This window comes from Bufo bufo, chromosome 3 (assembly GCF_905171765.1).
Source record: "Bufo bufo chromosome 3, aBufBuf1.1, whole genome shotgun sequence".
NCBI classification, from domain to species: domain Eukaryota; kingdom Metazoa; phylum Chordata; class Amphibia; order Anura; family Bufonidae; genus Bufo; species Bufo bufo.
Genome location: NC_053391.1, coordinates 310596899 through 310616629, shown reverse-complemented (window position 1 = coordinate 310616629; position 19731 = coordinate 310596899). Strand labels below are relative to the sequence as shown.

Sequence of the window (19731 nt, the reverse complement as noted above, 5' to 3'; positions counted from 1 at the left end):
CAGGCAAATTTTGACTTAGTTACTTTTATTCAACCAGCAAGTAATTTTTTGACAGGAAATGACATAGGTGTCTCCCAAAAAGATAAGACGATGTAAAAGACGCATTATTGTGGAAAAAAAAAAAAAATCTCAGCTTTTATTTACATTTGCAAAAGCTCATCTGGACAAAGACGACTTCTGGTCTTCTGTGTTATGGTCAGATAAAACAAAATTTTTGGTCACAATGAGGTTTCCTTCATTTGGCGTAAAAAAAGGAGAAGCCTTCAACCCAAAGAACACCATCCCCATTGTCAAACATGGTGGTGGGAACCTAATGCTTTGGGGGTGTTTTTCAGCCAATAGACCAGGGAACCTAATCACAGTAAACGGCACCATGAAAAAAGAGCAATACATGAGGATTCTCAACGACAACATCAGGCAGTCTGCAGAGAAACGGCCTTGGGCACCAGTGGACATTTTAGCATGACAAAGACACAAAACACACAGCAAAAGTGGTGAAGAAATGATAAGCAGACAACATTAACGTTTTGGAGTGGCCCAGCCAGAGTCCAGACTTGAATCCAATTGAGAATCTGTGGAGGGAGCTAAAGATCAGGGTGATGGCAAGACGACCCTCCAACCTGAAAGATTTGGAGCTCATTGCTAAAACATGAATGGGCAAAAATACCTGTGGAGACATGCAAAAAGCTGGTCTGCAATTATAGGAAGCGTTTGATTGCTGTAATAGCCAATAAAGGCTTTTCTATTGATTGAGAAGGGTATGAATAATTTTGGACTGGACACCTTTTGCTCAAATGTAAATAAAAAAACTGAGAAATGTTTTTTTTTCCGCAATAATGCCTCTTGTACATAGTCTTTTGGGAGACACCTATGTCATTTCCAGTCAAAAAAATTACTTGCTGGTTGAATAAAAGTAACAAAGTTATAATTATAGGCAGCACTGTGTAATTAATATATATATACACATACATACACACACAGTCCTGATCAAAAGTTTAAGACCACTTGAAAAATGGCAAAACATTTTAATTGAAAATAACGATTAAACTGAACCAGGCTGTTTTTCAGCTGATCCAAATTTTAGGAACACGTGCCTTTAAAAAGGCCAAATCTGTGTAAAGATGTGGATTCATTGTCATTTTCTGTCAGGTAGTCACACGTTGTGGTGGCAAAGGCAAAAAAACTCTCCCTTTTTGAACGTGGTCGGGTTGTTGAACTGCATAAGCAGGGTCTCTCACAGCGTGCCATCGCTGCTGAGGTGGGACACAGTAAGACAGTCATTTGGAATTTCTTAAATGATCCTGAGGGTTATGGAACAAAAAAGTCAAGTGGAAGACCCAAAAAAATTTCATCAGCACTGAGCTGGAGGATCCAATTGGCTGTCCGTCAAGACACTGGACCCAAATTAAGGCCCTTACTGGTGCTGACTGCAGCACCATAACCATCAGATGACATCTGAGACTGAAGGGCTTCAAAAACAAAAAACGTCTTCAAAGATCTCGTCTCCTTGAACGCCACAGAACTGCTCGTTTGGACTTTGCAAGAGAGCACCAAACATGGGACATTCAAAAGGTGGAAGAAAGTTTTATTCTCTGATGATTTAACCTTGATGGTTACCAACGTTACAGGCATGACAAGCAGATCCCACCTGAGATGTTTTCTACGCGCCACAGTGGAGGGGGCGCCATAATGGTCTGGGGTGCTTTTTCCTTCAGTGGAACAATAGAGCTTCAGGAAGTGCAGGGGCGTCAAACGGCCACTGGCTATGTCCAGATGTTGCAGAGCATTCCTCATGACTGAAGGCCTTCGTCTGACAAGGGACTTCTTCCAGGAGAATAACATCACTCTTTTGGCCCATCCTGCGTGCTCCCCTGATCTAAATCCAATTGAGAACCTTTGGGGATGGATGGCAAGGGAAGTTAACAAAAATGGACAACAGTTCCAGACAGTAGATGGCCTTCGTGCGGCCGTCTTCACCACTTGGAGAAATGTTCCCATTCACCTCATGGAAACGCTTGCATCAAGCATGCCAAAACGAATTTTTGAAGTGATAAACAATAACGGCGGAGCTACTCATTACTGAGTTCATGTTTGGAAGGTGGATTTCTGTGTTTGGGGGGGGGGGGGGGGGTGTTATTTTTTATTTTTTGGAGGTGTGGTCCTAAACTTTTGATCAGCTGAAAAACAGCCCGTTTCAGTTTATTCGTTGTTGCCATTAAATTGAATGCTCAAAAATGTTTTCTCACCCCCATTTCTTCTTGTTGCATGTTGAAGCTCTACTTGGAACCTTGTTAAGATCCAGCCATGCTAAATATGATTTTTTGCCATTTTTCAAGTAGTCTTAAACTTTTAATCAGGAATATTATATATATATATATATATATATATATATATATATATATACACACACACACACACATACACACATATATATATACATATACACAGTTGAAAGAAAAAGTATGTGAACCCTTTGGAATGATATGGATTTCTGCACAAATTGGTCATAAAATGGGATCTGATCTTCATCTAAGTCACAATAGACAATCACAGTCTGCTTAAAGTAATAACACACAAATAATGAAATGTTACCATGTTTTTATTGAACACATCATGTAAACATTCAAGTGCAGGTGGAAAAAGTATGTGAACCCTTGGATTTAATAACTGGTTGAACCTCCTTTGGCAGCAATAACTTCAACCAAACGTTTCCTGTAGTTGCGGATCAGACGTGCACAACTTCTAGGAGTAATTCTTGACCATTCCTCTTTACAGAACTGTTTCAGTTCAGCAATATTCTTAGAATGTCTGGTATAAATCACTTTCTTGAGGTTATACCACAGCATCTCAATCAGGTTGAGGTCAGGACTTTGACTGGGCCACTCCAGAAGGCGTATTTTCTTCTGTTTAAGCCATTCTGTTGTTGATTTACTTCTATGCTTTGGGTCGTTGTCCTGTTGCAACACCCATCTTCTGTTGAGCTTTAGCTGGTGGACAGATGGCCTCAAGTTCTCCTGCAAAATGTCTTGATAAACTTGGCAATTCATTTTTCCTTCGATGATAGCAATCCGTCCAGGCCCTGACGCAGCAAAGCAGCCCCAAACCATGATGCCGCCCCCACCACCATACTTCACAATTGGGATGAGGTTTTGATGTTTGTGTGCTGTGCCTCTTTTTCTCCACACATAGTGTTGTGTGTTTCTTCCAAACAACTCAACTTTGGTTTCATCTGTCCACAGAATATTTTGCCAGTACTTCTGTGGAACATCCAGGTGCTCTTGTGCAAACTGTAAATGTGCAGCAATGTTTTTTTGGACAGCAGTGGCTTCCTCTGTGGTATCCTCCCATGAAATCTATTCTTGTTTAGTGGTTTACGTATCGTAGATTCGCTAACAGGGATGTTACCATATGCCAGAGACTTTTGTAAGTCTTTAGCTGGCACTCTAGGATTCTTCACCTCATTGAGCAGTCTGCGCTGTGCTCTTGCAGTCATCTTTACAGGACGGCCACTCCTAGGGAGAGTAGCAGCAGTGCTGAACTTTCTCCATTTATAGACAATTTATCTTACTGTGGACTGATGAACACCAAGGCTTTTGGAGATACTTTTATAACCCTTTCCAGCTTTATGCAAGTCAACAATTATTAATCGTAGGTCTTCTGAGAGCTCTTTTGTGCGAAGAATCATTCACATCAGGCAATGCTTCTTGTGAAAAGCAAACCCAGAACTGGTGTGTTTTTTTTATAGGGCAGGGCAGCTGTAACCAACACATCTCATTGATTGGACTCCAGTTGGCTGACACCTCACTCCAATTAGCTCTTGGAGAGGTCATTAGTCTAGTGGTTCACATACTTTTTCCACCTGCACTGTGAATGTTTACATGGTGTGTTCAATAAAAACATGGTAACATTTCATTCTTTGTGTGTTATTAGTTTAAGCAGACTGTGATTGTCTATTGTTGTGACTTAGATGAAGATCAGATCACATTTTATGACCAATTTGTGCAGAAATCCATATCATTCCAAAGGGTTCACATACTTTTTCTTGCAAAAAATAAATAAAAATATTATATATATATATATATATATATATATATATATATATATATATACACACACACACACACACACACACACACCTAAAGAATTATTAGGAACACCTGTTCCATTTCTCATTAATGCAATTATCTAGTCAACCAAATCACATGGCAGTTACTTCAATGCATTTAGGGGGTGGTCCTGGTCAAGACAATCTCCTGAACTCCAAACTGAATGTCAGAATGGGAAAGAACGGCGATTTAAGCAATTTTGAGCGTGGCATGGTTGTTGGTACCAGACGTGCCGGTCTGAGTATTTCACAATCTGCTCAGTTACTGGGATTTTCACGCACAATAATTTCTAGGGTTTACAAAGAATGGTGTGAAAAGGGAAAAACATCCAGTATGCGGCAGTCCTGTGGGCGAAAATGCCTAGTGGATGCTAGAGGTCAGAGGAGAATGGGCCGACTGATTCAAGCTGATAGAAGAGCAACGTTGACTGAAATAACCACTCGTTACAACCGAGGTATGCAGCAAAGCATTTGTGAAGCCACAACACGCACAACCTTGAGGCGGATGGGCTACAACAGCAGAAGAAGACCCCACCGGGTACCACTCACCTCCACTACAAATAGGAAAAAGAGGCTACAATTTGCACGAGCTCACCAAAATTGGACTGTTGAAGACTGGAAAAATGTTGCCTGGTCTGACGAGTCTCGATTTCTGTTGAGACATTCAAATGGTAGAGTCCGAATTTGGCGTAAACAGAATGAGAACATGTATCCATCCTCTGATGGCTACTTCCAGCAGGATAATGCACCATGTCACAAAGCTCGAATCATTTCAAATTGGTTTCTTGAACATGACAATGAGTTCACTGTACTAAAATGGCCCCCACAGTCACCAGATCTCAACCCAATAGAGCATCTTTGGGATGTGGTGGAACAGGAGCTTCGTGCCCTGGATGTGCATCCCTCAAATCTCCATCAACTGCAAGATGCTATCCTATCAATATGGGCCAACATTTCTAAAGAATGCTATCAGCACCTTGTTGAAGCATTGCCACGTAGAATTAAGGCCGTTCTGAAGGCAAAAGGGGGTCCAACACCGTATTAGTATGGTGTTCCTAATAATTCTTTAGGCGAGTGTATATGTATATATATATTATATAAATATACACACACACACACACACACACCTACCACTCCGTTCGGCAATCTTCTACTCGTTTCAGGCCAGGGTACAGACAGAAACTGGCCTTCGCAGTGACAAGTACCCAAGTAGCACATATGCAAATGACACATGACGGCAGCTGGACGTAAATAGGCAGGGGACCAGAAGATCACCAAATGGAGCAGGAGAGTATGATTTTGTAATGTACTACAAGCTCCAGCCATAATCCTGGTAAACCCCCCTTAGAGGACCTGCCGCCATAAAATGCAATCTGCGGGCAGCATATTATAGAGCAGAAGGGATTGATATATAGTCTTATGGGAAAGTTTCAGTACTCTTGTACCATCAGTGACAACCATATCTGTATACACACCAGGTCCCACGCACACAACCGTATTTTTGGTCCGCATCAGATCTGCTTATTTGGGGCACCACTTTTTTTTTATGGGGGTGGCCATTTGTATGAGTAAAAGCACATGATTTCAGTGTACTGTAGTTTGAAATTTAAAGGAAATTTCATCAGAAAATGACTAGTTTTTAAAGGATAATTGTCACATTTGGACCCTAACTTCAATTCTCATATATGTAGTTACTATTACCATGATATTCCAGAATCACTAACTATTACTTACCCCATTTTTCAGAAGATTCAGCTTTTAGCAACCAGTCTGCATAAAACTGCAATTTCACTGTTCTGTTACGATGGCTGCCACTGCTCACAGCCGAGGCTAATCCCGCCTGCCCTCACTACCCACAATGCATTGAGCTCCTCGTGCACTAGCTTCTGCACCTCAACCAATGGTTGCTCTGCACACTTAAAGACGCCGTCCTCCTCCTTCTATCACATACATTTTAGGAAGTGGCTGAATTGTGGAGCGTTAATTCAGGTGTCTTATTTAGGTGTACTGTTATCTTTTGCCTTTCATTGCCTTTTTGCCTTACCAACCCCCAGTGCCATCTCCATCAGCCCCCAGTGCGCCCTCCCCGGTATTAAAATCATTGGTGGGCAGTGCGCCCTCCCCGTATTAAAATCATTGGTGGGCAGTGCAGACACCCCCCCCCTCCATCAAAATCATTGGTGGGCAGTGCAGACTCCCCCTCCATTAAAATCATTGGTGGGCAGTGCAGACACCCCCCCCTCCATTAAAATCATTGGTGGGCAGTGTAGATGACCCCCCCCCCCCCCCCCCCCATTAACCACCTCCGGACCGCCTAACGCAGGATCGCGTTCCGGAGGTGGCAGCCCTGCGCAGAGTCACGCATATATGCGTCATCTCGCGATGGCCGAGATTTCCTGTGAACGCGCGCACACAGGAACGGAAGGTAAGAGAGTTGATCTCCAGCCTGCCAGCGGCGATCGTTCGCTGGCAGGCTGGAGATGTGTTTTTTTAAACCCCTAACAGGTATATTAGACGCTGTTTTGATAACAGCGTCTAATATACCTGCTACCTGGTCCTCTGGTGGTCCCATTTGTTTGGATCGACCACCAGAGGACACAGGTAGCTCAGTAAAGTCCCACCAAGCACCACTACACTACACTACACCCCCCCCCCCCCGTCACTTATTAACCCCTTATTAGCCCCTGATCACCCCATATAGACTCCCTGATCACCCCCCTGTCATTGATTACCCCCCTGTAAAGCTCCATTCAGATGTCCGCATGATTTTTACGGATCCAATGATAGATGGATCGGATCCGCAAAACGCATCCGGACGTCTGAATGAAGCCTTACAGGGGCGTGATCAATGACTGTGGTGATCACCCCATATAGACTCCCTGATCACCCCCCTGTAAAGCTCTATTCAGATGTCCGCATGATTTTTACGGATGCACTGATAGATGGATCCGATCCGCAAAACGCATCCGGACGTCTGAATGAAGCCTTACAGGGGCATGATCAATGACTGTGGTGATCACCCCATATAGACTCCCTGATCACCCCCCTGTAAAGCTCCATTCAGACGTCCGCATGATTTTTACGGATCCACTGATAGATGGATCGGATCCGCAAAACGCATCCGGACGTCTGAATGAAGCCTTACAGGGGCATGATCAATGACTGTGGTGATCACCCCATATAGACTCCCTGATCACCCCCCTGTCATTGATCAACCCCCCTGTCATTGATCACCCCTCTGTAAGGCTCCATTCAGATATTTTTTTGGCCCAAGTTAGCAGAATTTTTATTTTTTTTTTCTTACAAAGTCTCATATTCCACTAACTTGTGTCAAAAAATAAAATCTCACATGAACTCACCATACCCCTCACGGAATCCAAATGCGTAAAATTTTTTAGACATTTATATTCCAGACTTCTTCTCACGCTTTAGGGCCTCTAGAATGCCAGGGCAGTATAAATACCCCACATGTGACCCCATTTCGGAAAGAAGACACCCCCAGGTATTCCGTGAGGGGCATATTGAGTCCATGAAAGATTGAAATCTTTGTCCCAAGTTAGCGGAACGGGAGACTTTGTGAGAAAAAAATTAAAAATATCAATTTCCGCTAACTTGTGCCAAAAAAAAAAAAATTTCTATGAACTCGCCATGCCCCTCATTGAATACCTTGGGGTGTCTTCTTTCCAAAATGGGGTCACATGTGGGGTATTTATACTGCCCTGGCATTCTAGGGGCCCCAAAGCGTGAGAAGAAGTCTGGTATCCAAATGTCTAAAAATGCCCTCCTAAAAGGAATTTGGGCACCTTTGCGCATCTAGGCTGCAAAAAAGTGTCACACATCTGGTATCGCCGTACTCAGGAGAAGTTGGGGAATGTGTTTTGGGGTGTCATTTTACATATACCCATGCTGGGTGAGAAATATCTTGGTCAAATGCCAACTTTGTATAAAAAAAAATGGGAAAAGTTGTCTTTTGCCAAGATATTTCTCTCACCCAGCATGGGTATATGTAAAATGACACCCCAAAACACATTCCCCAACTTCTCCTGAATACGGCGATACCACATGTGTGACACTTTTTTGCAGCCTAGGTGGGCAAAGGGGCCCATATTCCAAAGAGCACCTTTAGGATTTCACAGGTCATTTACCTACTTACCACACATTAGGGCCCCTGGAAAATGCCAGGGCAGTATAACTACCCCACAAGTGACCCCATTTTGGAAAGAAGACACCCCAAGGTATTCCGTGAGGGGCATGGCGAGTTCCTAGAATTTTTTATTTTTTGTCACAAGTTAGTGGAAAATGCTTATTTTTTTATTTTTTTTTTTTTTCATACAAAGTCTCATATTCCACTAACTTGTGACAAAAAATAAAAAGTTCCATGAACTCACTATGCCCATCAGCGAATACCTTGGGGTCTCTTCTTTCCAAAATGGGGTCACTTGTGGGGTAGTTATACTGCCCTGGCATTCTAGGGGCCCAAATGTGTGGTAAGGAGTTTGAAATCAAATTCTGTAAAAAATGACCTGTGAAATCCGAAAGGTGCTCTTTTGAATATGGGCCCCTTTGCCCACCTAGGCTGCAAAAAAGTGTCACACATCTGGTATCTCCGTAATCGGGAGAAGTTGGGGAATGTGTTTTGGGGTGTCATTTTACATATACCCATGCTGGGTGAGAGAAATATCTTGGCAAAAGACATCTTTTCCTATTTTTTTATACAAAGTTGGCATTTGATTAAGATATTTATCTCACCCAGCATGGGTATATGTAAAAAGACACCCCAAAACACATTCCTCAACTTCTCCTGAATACAGAGATACCAGATGTGTGACACTTTTTTGCAGCCTAGGTGGGCAAAGGGGCCCACATTCCAAAGAGCACCTTTCGGATTTCACAGGTCATTTACCTACTTACCACACATTTGGGCCCCTAGAATGCCAGGGCAGTATAACTACCCCACAAGTGACCCCATTTTGGAAAGAAGAGACCCCAAGGTATTCGCTGATGGGCATAGTGAGTTCATGGAAGTTTTTATTTTTTGTCACAAGTTAGTGGAAAATGATGATTTTTTTTTTTTTTTTTTTTTTTTTTCATACAATCATCATTTTCCACTAACTTGTGACAAAAAATAAAAAATTCTAGGAACTCGCCATGCCCCTCACGGAATACCTTGGGGTGTCTTCTTTCCAAAATGGGGTCACTTGTGGGGTAGTTATACTGCCCTGGTATTCTAGGGGCCCAAATGTGTGGTAAGGAGTTTGAAATCAAATTCAGGAAAAAATGAGGAGTGAAATCCGAAAGGTGCTCTTTGGAATATGGGCCCCTTTGCCCACCTAGGCTGCAAAAAAGTGTCACACATCTGGTATCCCCGTACTCAGGAGAAGTTGAGGAATGTGTTTTGGTGTGTCTTTTTACATATACCCATGCTGGGTGAGATAAATATCTTGGTCAAATGACAACTTTGTATAAAAAAATGGGAAAAGTTGTCTTTTGCCAAGATATTTCTCTCACCCAGCATGGGTATATATAAAATGACACCCCAAAACACATTCCCCACCTTCTCCTGAGTACGGAGATACCAGATGTGTGACACTTTTTTGCAGCCTAGGTGGGCAAAGGGGCCCATATTCCAAAGAGCACCTTTCGGATTTCACAGGTCATTTTTTACAGAATTTGATTTCAAACTCCTTACCACACATTTGGGCCCCTAGAATGCCAGGGCAGTATAACTACCCCACAAGTGACCCCATTTTGGAAAGAAGAGACCCCAAGGTATTCGCTGATGGGCATAGTGAGTTCATAGAACTTTTTATTTTTTGTCACAAGTTAGTGGAATATGAGACTTTGTAAGACAAAAAATAAAATAAAAATAAATCATAATTTTCCGCTAACTTGTGACAAAAAATAAAAAGTTCTATGAACTCACTATGCCCATCAGCGAATACCTTAGGGTGTGTACTTTCAGAAATGGGGTCATTTGTGGGGTGTTTGTACTATCTGGGCATTGTAGAACCTCAGGAAACATGACAGGTGCTCAGAAAGTCAGAGCTGCTTCAAAAAGCGGAAATTCACATTTTTGTACCATAGTTTGTAAACGCTATAACTTTTACCCAAACCATTTTTTTTTTTATCAAAGACATGTAGAACTATAAATTTAGAGCAAAATTTCTATATGGATGTCGTTTTTTTTGCAAAATTTTACAACTGAAAGTGAAAAATGTCATTTTTTTGCAAAAAAATCGTTAAATTTCGATTAATAACAAAAAAAGTAAAAATGTCAGCAGCAATGAAATACCACCAAATGAAAGCTCTATTAGTGAGAAGAAAAGGAGGTAAAATTCATTTGGGTGGTAAGTTGCATGACCGAGCAATAAACGGTGAAAGTAGTGTAGGTCAGAAGTGTAAAAAGTGGCCTGGTCTTTCAGGGTGTTTAAGCACTGGGGGCTGAGGTGGTTAAAATCATTGGTGGGCAGTGTAGACCCCCCTCCATTAAAATCATTGGTGGGCAGTGTAGATGACCCCCCCTCCATTAAAATCATTGGTGGGCAGTGTAGTCAATCAGAAAATAAAACAGATTAGGCTACTTTCACACTGGCGTTTTGGTTTCCGTTTGAGAGATCCGTCATGGGCTTTCACAAGCGGTTCAAAACAGATCAGTTTTGCCCTAATGCATTCTGAACGGAAAAGGATGCGCTCAGAATGCATCAGTTTGCATCCGATCAGTCTCCATTCCGCTATAGAGGCGGACATCAAAACGCTGCTTGCAACGCTTTGCTGTCTGCCTGACGAAGCAGAGCCAAACGGATTGGAACACAATGCAAGTCAATAGGGACGGATCAGTTTTCTCTGGCACAATAGAAAACAGATCTGTCCCCCATTAACCTTCAGTGGTGTTCAAGACGGATCTGTCATGGCTATAGAAGACATAATACAACCGGATCCATTCATGACGGATCCACAAAAAACTTTAGTATGAAAGTAGCTTTAGGAGAGAAAAAAAAAAAAGATTCATTACTATCTGGTTTTAACTGGCAGATACAATTTGTGGTGACAAATTTCCAATAAAGGGTTAACAATGAAAATGTAATGCAAGTTACGGGCAGCAGTTTATAGAGCAGGAAAAGCAGAGTAGATTAATATATATTTTGTGGGAAAAGATTCAGGATGAAAAAAAAATTGCAAAGTTAACAAACCCCTTCTTACGTTTGGCATCACAAGCCTTAAACAATTATCAATTAAAGGGGTTATCAAAGGCTGGAAATGCCACCCTGCCGCCGCCCCCCCCCCCATACTGGATGTAGCAGCTGTGCATGGACCAGGAGCGGTGCAGGGAGTGGGGAGCCAGGCAAGTAGAATCAGGGTGTAATGAATGGAGCATTTCCAGCCCCAGAAAACCCCCTTTAAATTTATCCCACACTTTGAACGCCGTAAAAAGTCAGAATTGCTTTTTTTTTTACTTATGAAACAAATCACGAAACAAAGGACTTATCCTCTGGGTAGGACAACAATATCGGATCAGTAGAGGTCCGACATCCCCAACTATCTGCTATGCACGACAGCTGCCAGTGCTAGAACCGTAAATGTGGACAGAGGTAGAAGGCACTGTCCACGTGTAGTGGCTGTGCTGGCGTATTGCAGTTCCGCTCCACTCCCATTTCAGTGAATGGAACCTGAGCTGCAGCATGCCGGAGTAAAGCCTCATGCACACTACCGTGGAACACGGACCGTGAGATACCGGCCTGGATTCCTGCTGAGTGCACGGAGTCATTGGTTGATATGACGCCATGCGCTTCGTGCAGCCGCTGCTGTACAGTAATACACTCGTATAGATAATACGTGTATTACTGTACAGCAGCGGGCGCACGGCGTCATAGCAATCAATGATGCCGTGCGCTCCTGCACTCAGCAGGAATCCAGGCCGGTATCTCACGGTCCGTGTTCCACGGTAGTGTGCATGAGGCTTAACACAGTGGACAGTGCCTTCTGCTTCCGGCTCAGTTTTGGTTCCGGTGCCTGAAAAAAAAAAACAACTGATGAACCATATCCAACCAAACACAAACGTGGAAAACCTCTTTGAAAGGAAACCTGTCATTAGTTTCATCCTCCCTGAACCACAGGCAGCATGAAATCTCAATCAAGATCCCTTTAAGGCTGCTCTAATACATTACAGTGAGCATCAAATACTTCCAAAGCAAAACCCATTTTCATGCTGCTCTAAAGTGACCACAGAACGACTACCCTGCCCATGAGTCCCTCAGGGATGCCCAACCTGCAGTCCTCCAGCTGTTGCAAAACTACAACTCCCAGCATGCCTGGACAGCCTACAGCATGCTGGGAGTTGTAGTTTTCCAACAGCTGGAGGGCCACAGGTTGGAGCATCCCTGCTTTAGGACATAACTAGGTTTAAAGTTGTGGTCGTGTTTCGTACAAAATTAGGGCTCATACACACAATCTGCATCCAATCCACATTTTTTTGCGGGTCAGATGCAGACACTTTCACGTCAGCGTACATGTCCTATTCTTGTCTGATTTCTGGACCACAAAAACGGCTACGGCCGTGTGCATGAGCCCTTAGGGCAGACAAACCTCTGAACCTAGCTGATCAGCAGTTGTGTATTTTCCAGTACCTGTAAACCATAGAAAAGCTCTTCACAACTCTGTTAACAAGATTTAATGTACATTTATTCTTAACACGGGAACATAGAGTATAAAGATTTCATACTGAATAAATGATATATCATTAAGCAAAAATAAAAATAAAACAAATAAAAAGGAATAGGCTGAAATTTACATTTTTTCAGAGCTACAAATATGCAGAAATCGCTGGAAAAAAAATTGTCAAATTGTTGGAACTGAAACTAAAAAAAAACAAAAAAAAAAAAAAACAACTCACACCTTGATTGGAAATGGAAAAAAGTAAAAGTTGATAGAATTGCTGGATATACAAAGGGTGAAAGTGGGAAGAGGTGATGGGTGGGGTTGCTGCTCTGTGGGTCAAACCATCTATAAGATGTTCCTCCTTTGGGAGGGTGGTTGGAAGGGCCTCAGGGAAAGTAACCGTGACCCTTCCCCCATTTTTCCATAGATCCAAGAAAGAGCTTGTGAGGGCGGTGAGGGTTAAAGTGAGGAAATATTGAGGGGGAATACAAGAGGTGTGTCTTTAATGTACATCATCATATATACAGACATCGCAGCTTGCAACCTACAAGCTAAAGGTTAAAACCAGTTATAAGAGGCGATCTCCGATTATTACAATCTAAGTTTAAAGAGGTAAGGGTGTTGCTTCACATGAAACTTTGGGGGAAAAGCGACTTCTCTGCGCGTCTCTCTCCTCCGGAAACTAAAAGCGACTTTTGCCGCTCTCCATTTAAAAACCTACATCTGGAGTCTCTGAGGTTGTGGGTTTTTCCAGCTCCGAATGGATTCTGCGGGGTTTCTCAGCACAGTTAAAAAGGTATAGTCTCTTTTCAGCTTTTTTTTTTTTTTTTTTTCGTATTTTTTCTTCTGTTTAAAGGTTCAGGGCACACAAATTCTAGTCTAAAGATTGCAAGGTGAGGAGTAGGGCAAGTTACTTTTACGATAAAGAAGGGAATCCTTCTCCTTCCTTGAAGATTCAGAAGTCTTTTATCTCCTTAGAATATGGAGCCCATCCCTTGGCTGTTGTGGGCCTAATAAACAGTAGACTTGGGGGAGGGAAGTGTAGTTAGTTACAGTGGAGCCCCTTCCCCTAGATAAAAAAAATTCACTGAAATACAGTAGCTTTGGTTAACACCAAAACACAGAGAGGAAGAGTGGGTGGGAAATTCCACAAGGGTGACCAGGTTTCCTCTCTGGGGCGGACAGTGGATTGAGACGTAGTTTTTGCATAAATAAAAAGGAAGGAAAGGAAGAGGGTATGGAATCAACAGTCAGGGAGGATTCCTTTCTATGGTGAAGGGAGGAGCAAACCATTCTGGGAAGTTATCCACTGCAGCTGTCATGACTGGCCAATCAAGAAGAGAACATCGCAGATGACCTGTGACACGGAGCAGTTCATTAGTGGAGACACTGAGATGTCCAGCAGACGGGCCTCATACAGTGTGAACTCCGAATGATTCTCCTCAACTTTTGCCAAAGCAAGCAGGGCACGTGAGGCCCGTCGCATCATGTCCGTACTTGTGGGTTCAAAGGGAGCAGAGGGTCCATGTAAGTGGGCAGCCTGACTCTGCTGGAATTGAGTGGCTGCCAGACTATCCTCAAGAAAACCTAGCAGGTTACCAATGCTGCCTTTTTGATGGGCAATAGCCCTGGCCGCTAAACTATCGCCCTGTGCCAAGTTTGCTAGAAGCACCACTGCCATTTCCCTGCACACATGGTTTTTTCTGTCACTTAGGAACCTCACCAATGTCCCATACAGCTTTTCGAGACGACTGAAAGGTGGGGTGGCAAGTATTAGGTCCACATTGCTATCTTGAATGCTTAGTTTGCTAAGGGCCTCCAACACCAGTCTCTGGGGAGAAAGTACTGCATTGGGACCCAACGTTAAAAATGGATCCTGAGCCTCAGCTGATGGACACACTGCCCAGTGTAGCAGACCATCAAGGATGGGCAAACAAATGCTTTCAGGGTACGGGGAAAGATCAAGCTGACCAGATATATTAGCAAGAGTGACCAGTGTGTTCTCACGCAACATTTCCAGACAGTCCCACCACCATTCAGCTTTATTGCTACTAACTCCTTGGTCTCTGTCCTCCTCTTTCTCATAGGTGAGGGGTGCTTGCTTCCTTTCTGGGTGCTTGTGATGGAGCAGCACAAGTTTCCCAAGGAGAAGTAACAGTCCTGGGTGCTTTGACATTTCCAAGTCATTGCCTGGCACAAAAGACAAGCTACGCAAGATATTTGATATGCACACACAACGGCGAGAGAGAGCATCTTGCCAATCTTCCAGTGTGCACAGGGGGGTTTCATCTTTGCTGCGTGGTTCATCCTCAAGAATTTTAAGACCATGTCGGTTGCGTGGTGAAGGACTACCACCTAACTGAAATTCAGAGTCCTCTTCAGAGATTTCGCCTGAATCTGGAGGCAAAGAACTGGACCGGGAACACAAGACATCATCTATGGTGGCAGTTGTATCCTCTGCAACAGGAACATGCTGCTCCTTTGAACGACGCTTTGTTTGGGGACGTTTACGAACAGGAGGATCAGGGCGCCTTTCAAAATGAGTCTGGATGTGCTCAGTTGTGTCACCTCCTCCTATTCGCCAGTGTAAGAGGCCACTATCAAATTCTTGCCGACGACCCAACTGGTGCGAGCAGTCCAACACAAAGGCATCTTCCCGCTGAACTATCTTTACAGGAAGTTTGTCAAACTTGCTGCTATGCCGCTGAGTATCTTCACTTGAATTACAGGGTGTTGAATAGGCCTTCCTTTCTTCTTCTCCCTCATCCTCACTTTGGGTGTCGCCATCTGTCAATGGTTGGCAGTCCTCATCACTGGACTCTGCTTCACCAAAAATTGGCCTGTGAGAGCCATGAGTGGAAGGATTAAGTAGGGTCTTTTGTGCGGGTTCTCCAACTTCATACTCTCGGAGTATCCCAAAGATTTCAATCAGGCATCGTCGGAAATATTCCACCAGCAACTCTAGTATCCCAGGCAGCTGCATAAACAAACAGTAAACGCTGTCACTTGCAAGTTCTTAATTAAAATATCTACAAAAGCTGAAGACTTAAAATGTATAAGCTCACCTGACTGAGGTTAAATGTCATGATACTGTTGTCATCATAAAGAAGAATGTTAATGGTGTCCAGTGCCCAGGTACTTTCAGCAAGGAGGCCAGATTTCAATGACATCATCACACGCCAAGCCTCAGGAGTCCCTGATAAAAAGTGATAAACAACCATAAATTCACGTTTTCCAAGAAAACCCGTAACAAAAAAAAATAAAAATAAATGTACACTAGTGTATTCTTCTTGACAGTTGCTTGATGTTGCCCACTTAACCTCTCCATTCTGGGCAAAAAAAAAGACAAACCAGGTCAATTTTTAGAAGAAGTCGTGGGGACTAGCTGCTAAGCTCCCTCTGCACACAACAGGACGCAAATCCAGCATGGGACCAGATAGAAAACGAAATACTGCAACACTGTCACTCAGCAGTGGCTTCCATAAATTTCTACAGTTTAAATAAGCCAGAATTCATCTTTGTAACATACTTTATTATTTTAACGTTTTAGTCACCTAGTAAGCACCTGAAGTTCAGGTGTCTACAGCAATTTGGAATATTGGCTGTCAGTGGTCTACGGATTTCACCGTGGATCTGCAGAGTGATGGACAGGCAGGAGTACACATTGCCAGGCTTTAGGATGTATTCAAAGAACAGTGAAAAACCGCCATGTGATGGCTGTTTACATAAATCAACTGAAGTCAGTGGGGCTATTCAAATGGTCTATTTTTTTTTTACATCCAATGGTTGTTAAAAACAGGTACTCGTGGGGGAAAAAAAACACACCACTCATCCACTTGCACACGCAAAGACAGTCACTCCTCACCTGATGCAGAAGGAACTGTGTTCCCAGCTTGATGACGTACCCAACACTGGGTGCACATGGCAAAGTCGTGCTGGGAGAGCAAATTCCTCTGCATCAAGTAAGGAGCAACTGTCCTAGTGGATGAACCAATGAAATTCATCCGTTTTTAACTGCCATAAAAAAAGGATGCATACATGGATGCAAAATGGCCATGAAAAACTGACAGTATGTCCATTTAATGGAAGTTTTTTTCCATCGTCCTGTTAATGTAGCTTTAGCGAAATAGGCAGAAGCACCAATATGCTATGCAGAGCCTGCGTCCACTCCGTTAAAGCCTTACATAGAATATCAGTGCACAGTCTTATTTGAAGGTGAATTTAAAAATGGAGTGTATCATCAGAAAATGAATTTTAAAGAGGACCTTTCACGTGATTTGACTTTTTAAAATCAGTACCTGATGTTTACTAGATGAGATATGGCACTTTTTTCAGATCCACTGCTCCGTTTTGCTGCTGTGTGGAGCGTCCTGTATGCTAATCAATAGCATTGGTACAGGGAGGAGATGGCAGCATTTTCTCAGTGGTCGTCTCCCTGGCTGTGAGCTGTCCAAGTGTCCTCTCTCATCTAGTAAACATCAGCTACAGTACCAGGTACTGATTTTGAAAAGTCAAATCATGTCTCTTTAAATCAAGTTTTTATATTAAAGGAAATCTGTCACCAGGATAATAGCTATTGACGTAAAGCCATAGCCCAATAACACTTGATACCTTATTTCTAGAAGTGCCTTTGTTCCAGCAATAGATGTTTTCTATGTTCTGAAAATCCAGTTTATTTGGTATACAAATGAGCCAGTAAGGTGTCCAGAGGGGCGTCACTCTTGCAGGAAGGAGTCCAGGAACGCCTCCTGCCACAAGGTGTCCACCGACCCCTCCTACATCACATTCAAGCCTTAACTCTGCCCCCATTTTAAAAGGTGGGCTTGTGCACTAGCAGGGGGCATGCCTGGGCTCCTTCCTGCAAGAGTGACGCCCCTCTGGACACCTTACTGGCTCATTTGCATATCAAATAAACTGGATTTTCAGAGGATAAAAACCATCTATTGCTGGAACAAAGGAACATCTAGAAATAAGGTACCAAGTGCTATTAGGCCATGGCTTTACTTCAATAGTGATTATCCTGGTGACAGATTTCCTTTAAATCTTTTTCCACACTTTTGGGTGATAATTTTCCATGTCCCCATATACTTTTACATAAGATTTTTCTGTACACATTCTGTAAGCAGTGCAGAGATCAGAAGGGAGCAGATAACACATGATCCACCTTTCCCAAGTGACACAGAGCTGATATCAGTCATAATTCTGTGATAATGTGATTGCTAATAAAGAGTGACCTGTACAAAACAGGAAGTTTCAACATAAACCAGTCTGAACTGCACAATTTTAAATACCAATCAGCTGTTTGAGAAGGCAGCAGTGCTCACAGTAGCCTTCTCCCAGCAGGCCAGTGACTTTGCAACTGTCACATGGCCTCGGAGCAGCTCAGCCCAATTGAAGTGAATGGGGTTGAACCGCACCCAAGCCACGTCACGTAGTTGTGACCTCAATGGCCTGCGGGAAGCAAGGCGGCCACGGTGCTACTGCGAGTGCCGCTGCCTTTGCAAACAGCTGATTGGTGGGGATCCCTCAGCTCATCAGTACGAAAAAGGTATAGCTGCTCCACTCACATCTCACTCTACACATTTCAGGTTTACATTTTGTTTACTTTATTTGTTGCTATATAGAGTTGTGTTAAAAAAAAAAATAATAAATAGGATCAGGTACTTCTGTTAGTAAATTGTGTTCCACATGAAATGACCATTCACGAGCATGTTTTATGACTGTTGTGACATTCTGCTAGAAGTTATGAATTGCCAGCGGGGTGTTACCAGATGGAGGGGTGTCCCTGCACAGTGACATACGTCAAGTGCTGCTGCTAGTAGCAGACTGAAGGGGCACACCCCCAGCTGATAATACCCAGTTGGCAGTTCAGTCAAAAGCTTCTAGAAGGAGAAAAAAAAAAAAAAGGGGGAGGAATGGCATAAGAGTTAAATGAAAAGTTGCTCTAGGCTGGTCACTGCTTGCAAGTAGTAACTAAAATAAAACAGGTCAGAAAAGGTGACAGGTACTCTAAGAAAAAACGTGCAGCTAAGAAAGTCTTTCCTCAAACATACCTATCTCCTTTGCAGTTAGGCGTCTCCGTGGCTTCAGTATAGGCTGTGTGGCTTCCACCGAACCTGGAGGGAAAGTTATATCCCTGCGAATGAGAGGTGGCTGGGTTGGGGTGGGCACAATATGTGATGCAGGCACAGGGGGTCCAGCTTTCTGCATCTTCAGGAATGGGGACTTGCTGGGTGAGGTGTGGGCTTCCAGTGGCCGAGGGGTGGCTGGGCTAGCTACCTGAGGCAGATGGTTAGGCATGCTTGAGGAGGCTTGAAATCCAGACTGTGGTGGAGCTCTGCTCATAGGTGGACCAGGGGCAGGCACAAAGGGGGGCTGCTGCCTGTTAACATGAGGTGGCCACTGGCCCTCGTGGCTAAGTCGCTGATCTGAATGCACCATATCATCTCCACGAGGTGGCCCAGAATGATAACTAGGTCCTTGTGTGCTCGCTGGAGGAGGACCAGGCCTCCCCTGATAATTGTAGCCCATATCTCCCCGACTTGGCCACATGGCTGCAGGTTGGGTTCCTTCTGTAGACCCTCCCATTCCACTAGGTGGCAGAGGTGGCTGTGTGTTGTTCCCTGGAGTGGATGACACCCTTTCACGCCCAAACTGAAAAGGAAACTGATTTTGCCCTGTGGGTGCAGGCCTGCGTTCCCCAGCACTTTGTGGATAACCACTCCCATATTGGCCATAAGGGTCTTGAGTAGGCTGTGAACTTGGAGCTGGAGAAGGCTGACCAGGAGGAGGTTGCACTCCTGACCCAGGTGTCTGTTGCTGTTGAGGTTGCGTTTGTTGACCTTGTCCACTCTGTGGCCCAGTATAAGGAGCACTGTATATTTCCCCTTCATGGCGTTTAGAAGATGGGCCATAACTACCATCCATTGGACGCTTGTAGTTCTAAGAATTAGAAAGACAGTATATGGTGT

The 19731-nt window shown here is 43.6% G+C and overlaps 1 protein-coding gene across 2 annotated transcripts in view; it reads right to left on the bottom strand.

Annotated features, from left to right (window-relative positions):
• Positions 1-13520: 13520 nt before the first annotated feature.
• The window catches only part of ARID1A (AT-rich interaction domain 1A), a 45597-nt gene continuing 39386 nt past the window's right edge, over positions 13521-19731 (bottom strand). Inside the window, exons 18-20 of one of the 2 annotated variants that reach the window (XM_040424252.1) lie at positions 18814-19702; positions 15826-15956; positions 13521-15737 (exon numbers count right to left, since the gene is read on the bottom strand). In XM_040424252.1, the coding sequence (XP_040280186.1) occupies positions 14079-15737; positions 15826-15956; positions 18814-19702 (2679 nt within the window). In that variant the 3' untranslated portion in view covers positions 13521-14078. The remainder of the gene's footprint in view (positions 15738-15825; positions 15957-18813; positions 19703-19731) is intronic. The other variant, XM_040424253.1, reaches the window with a different exon arrangement.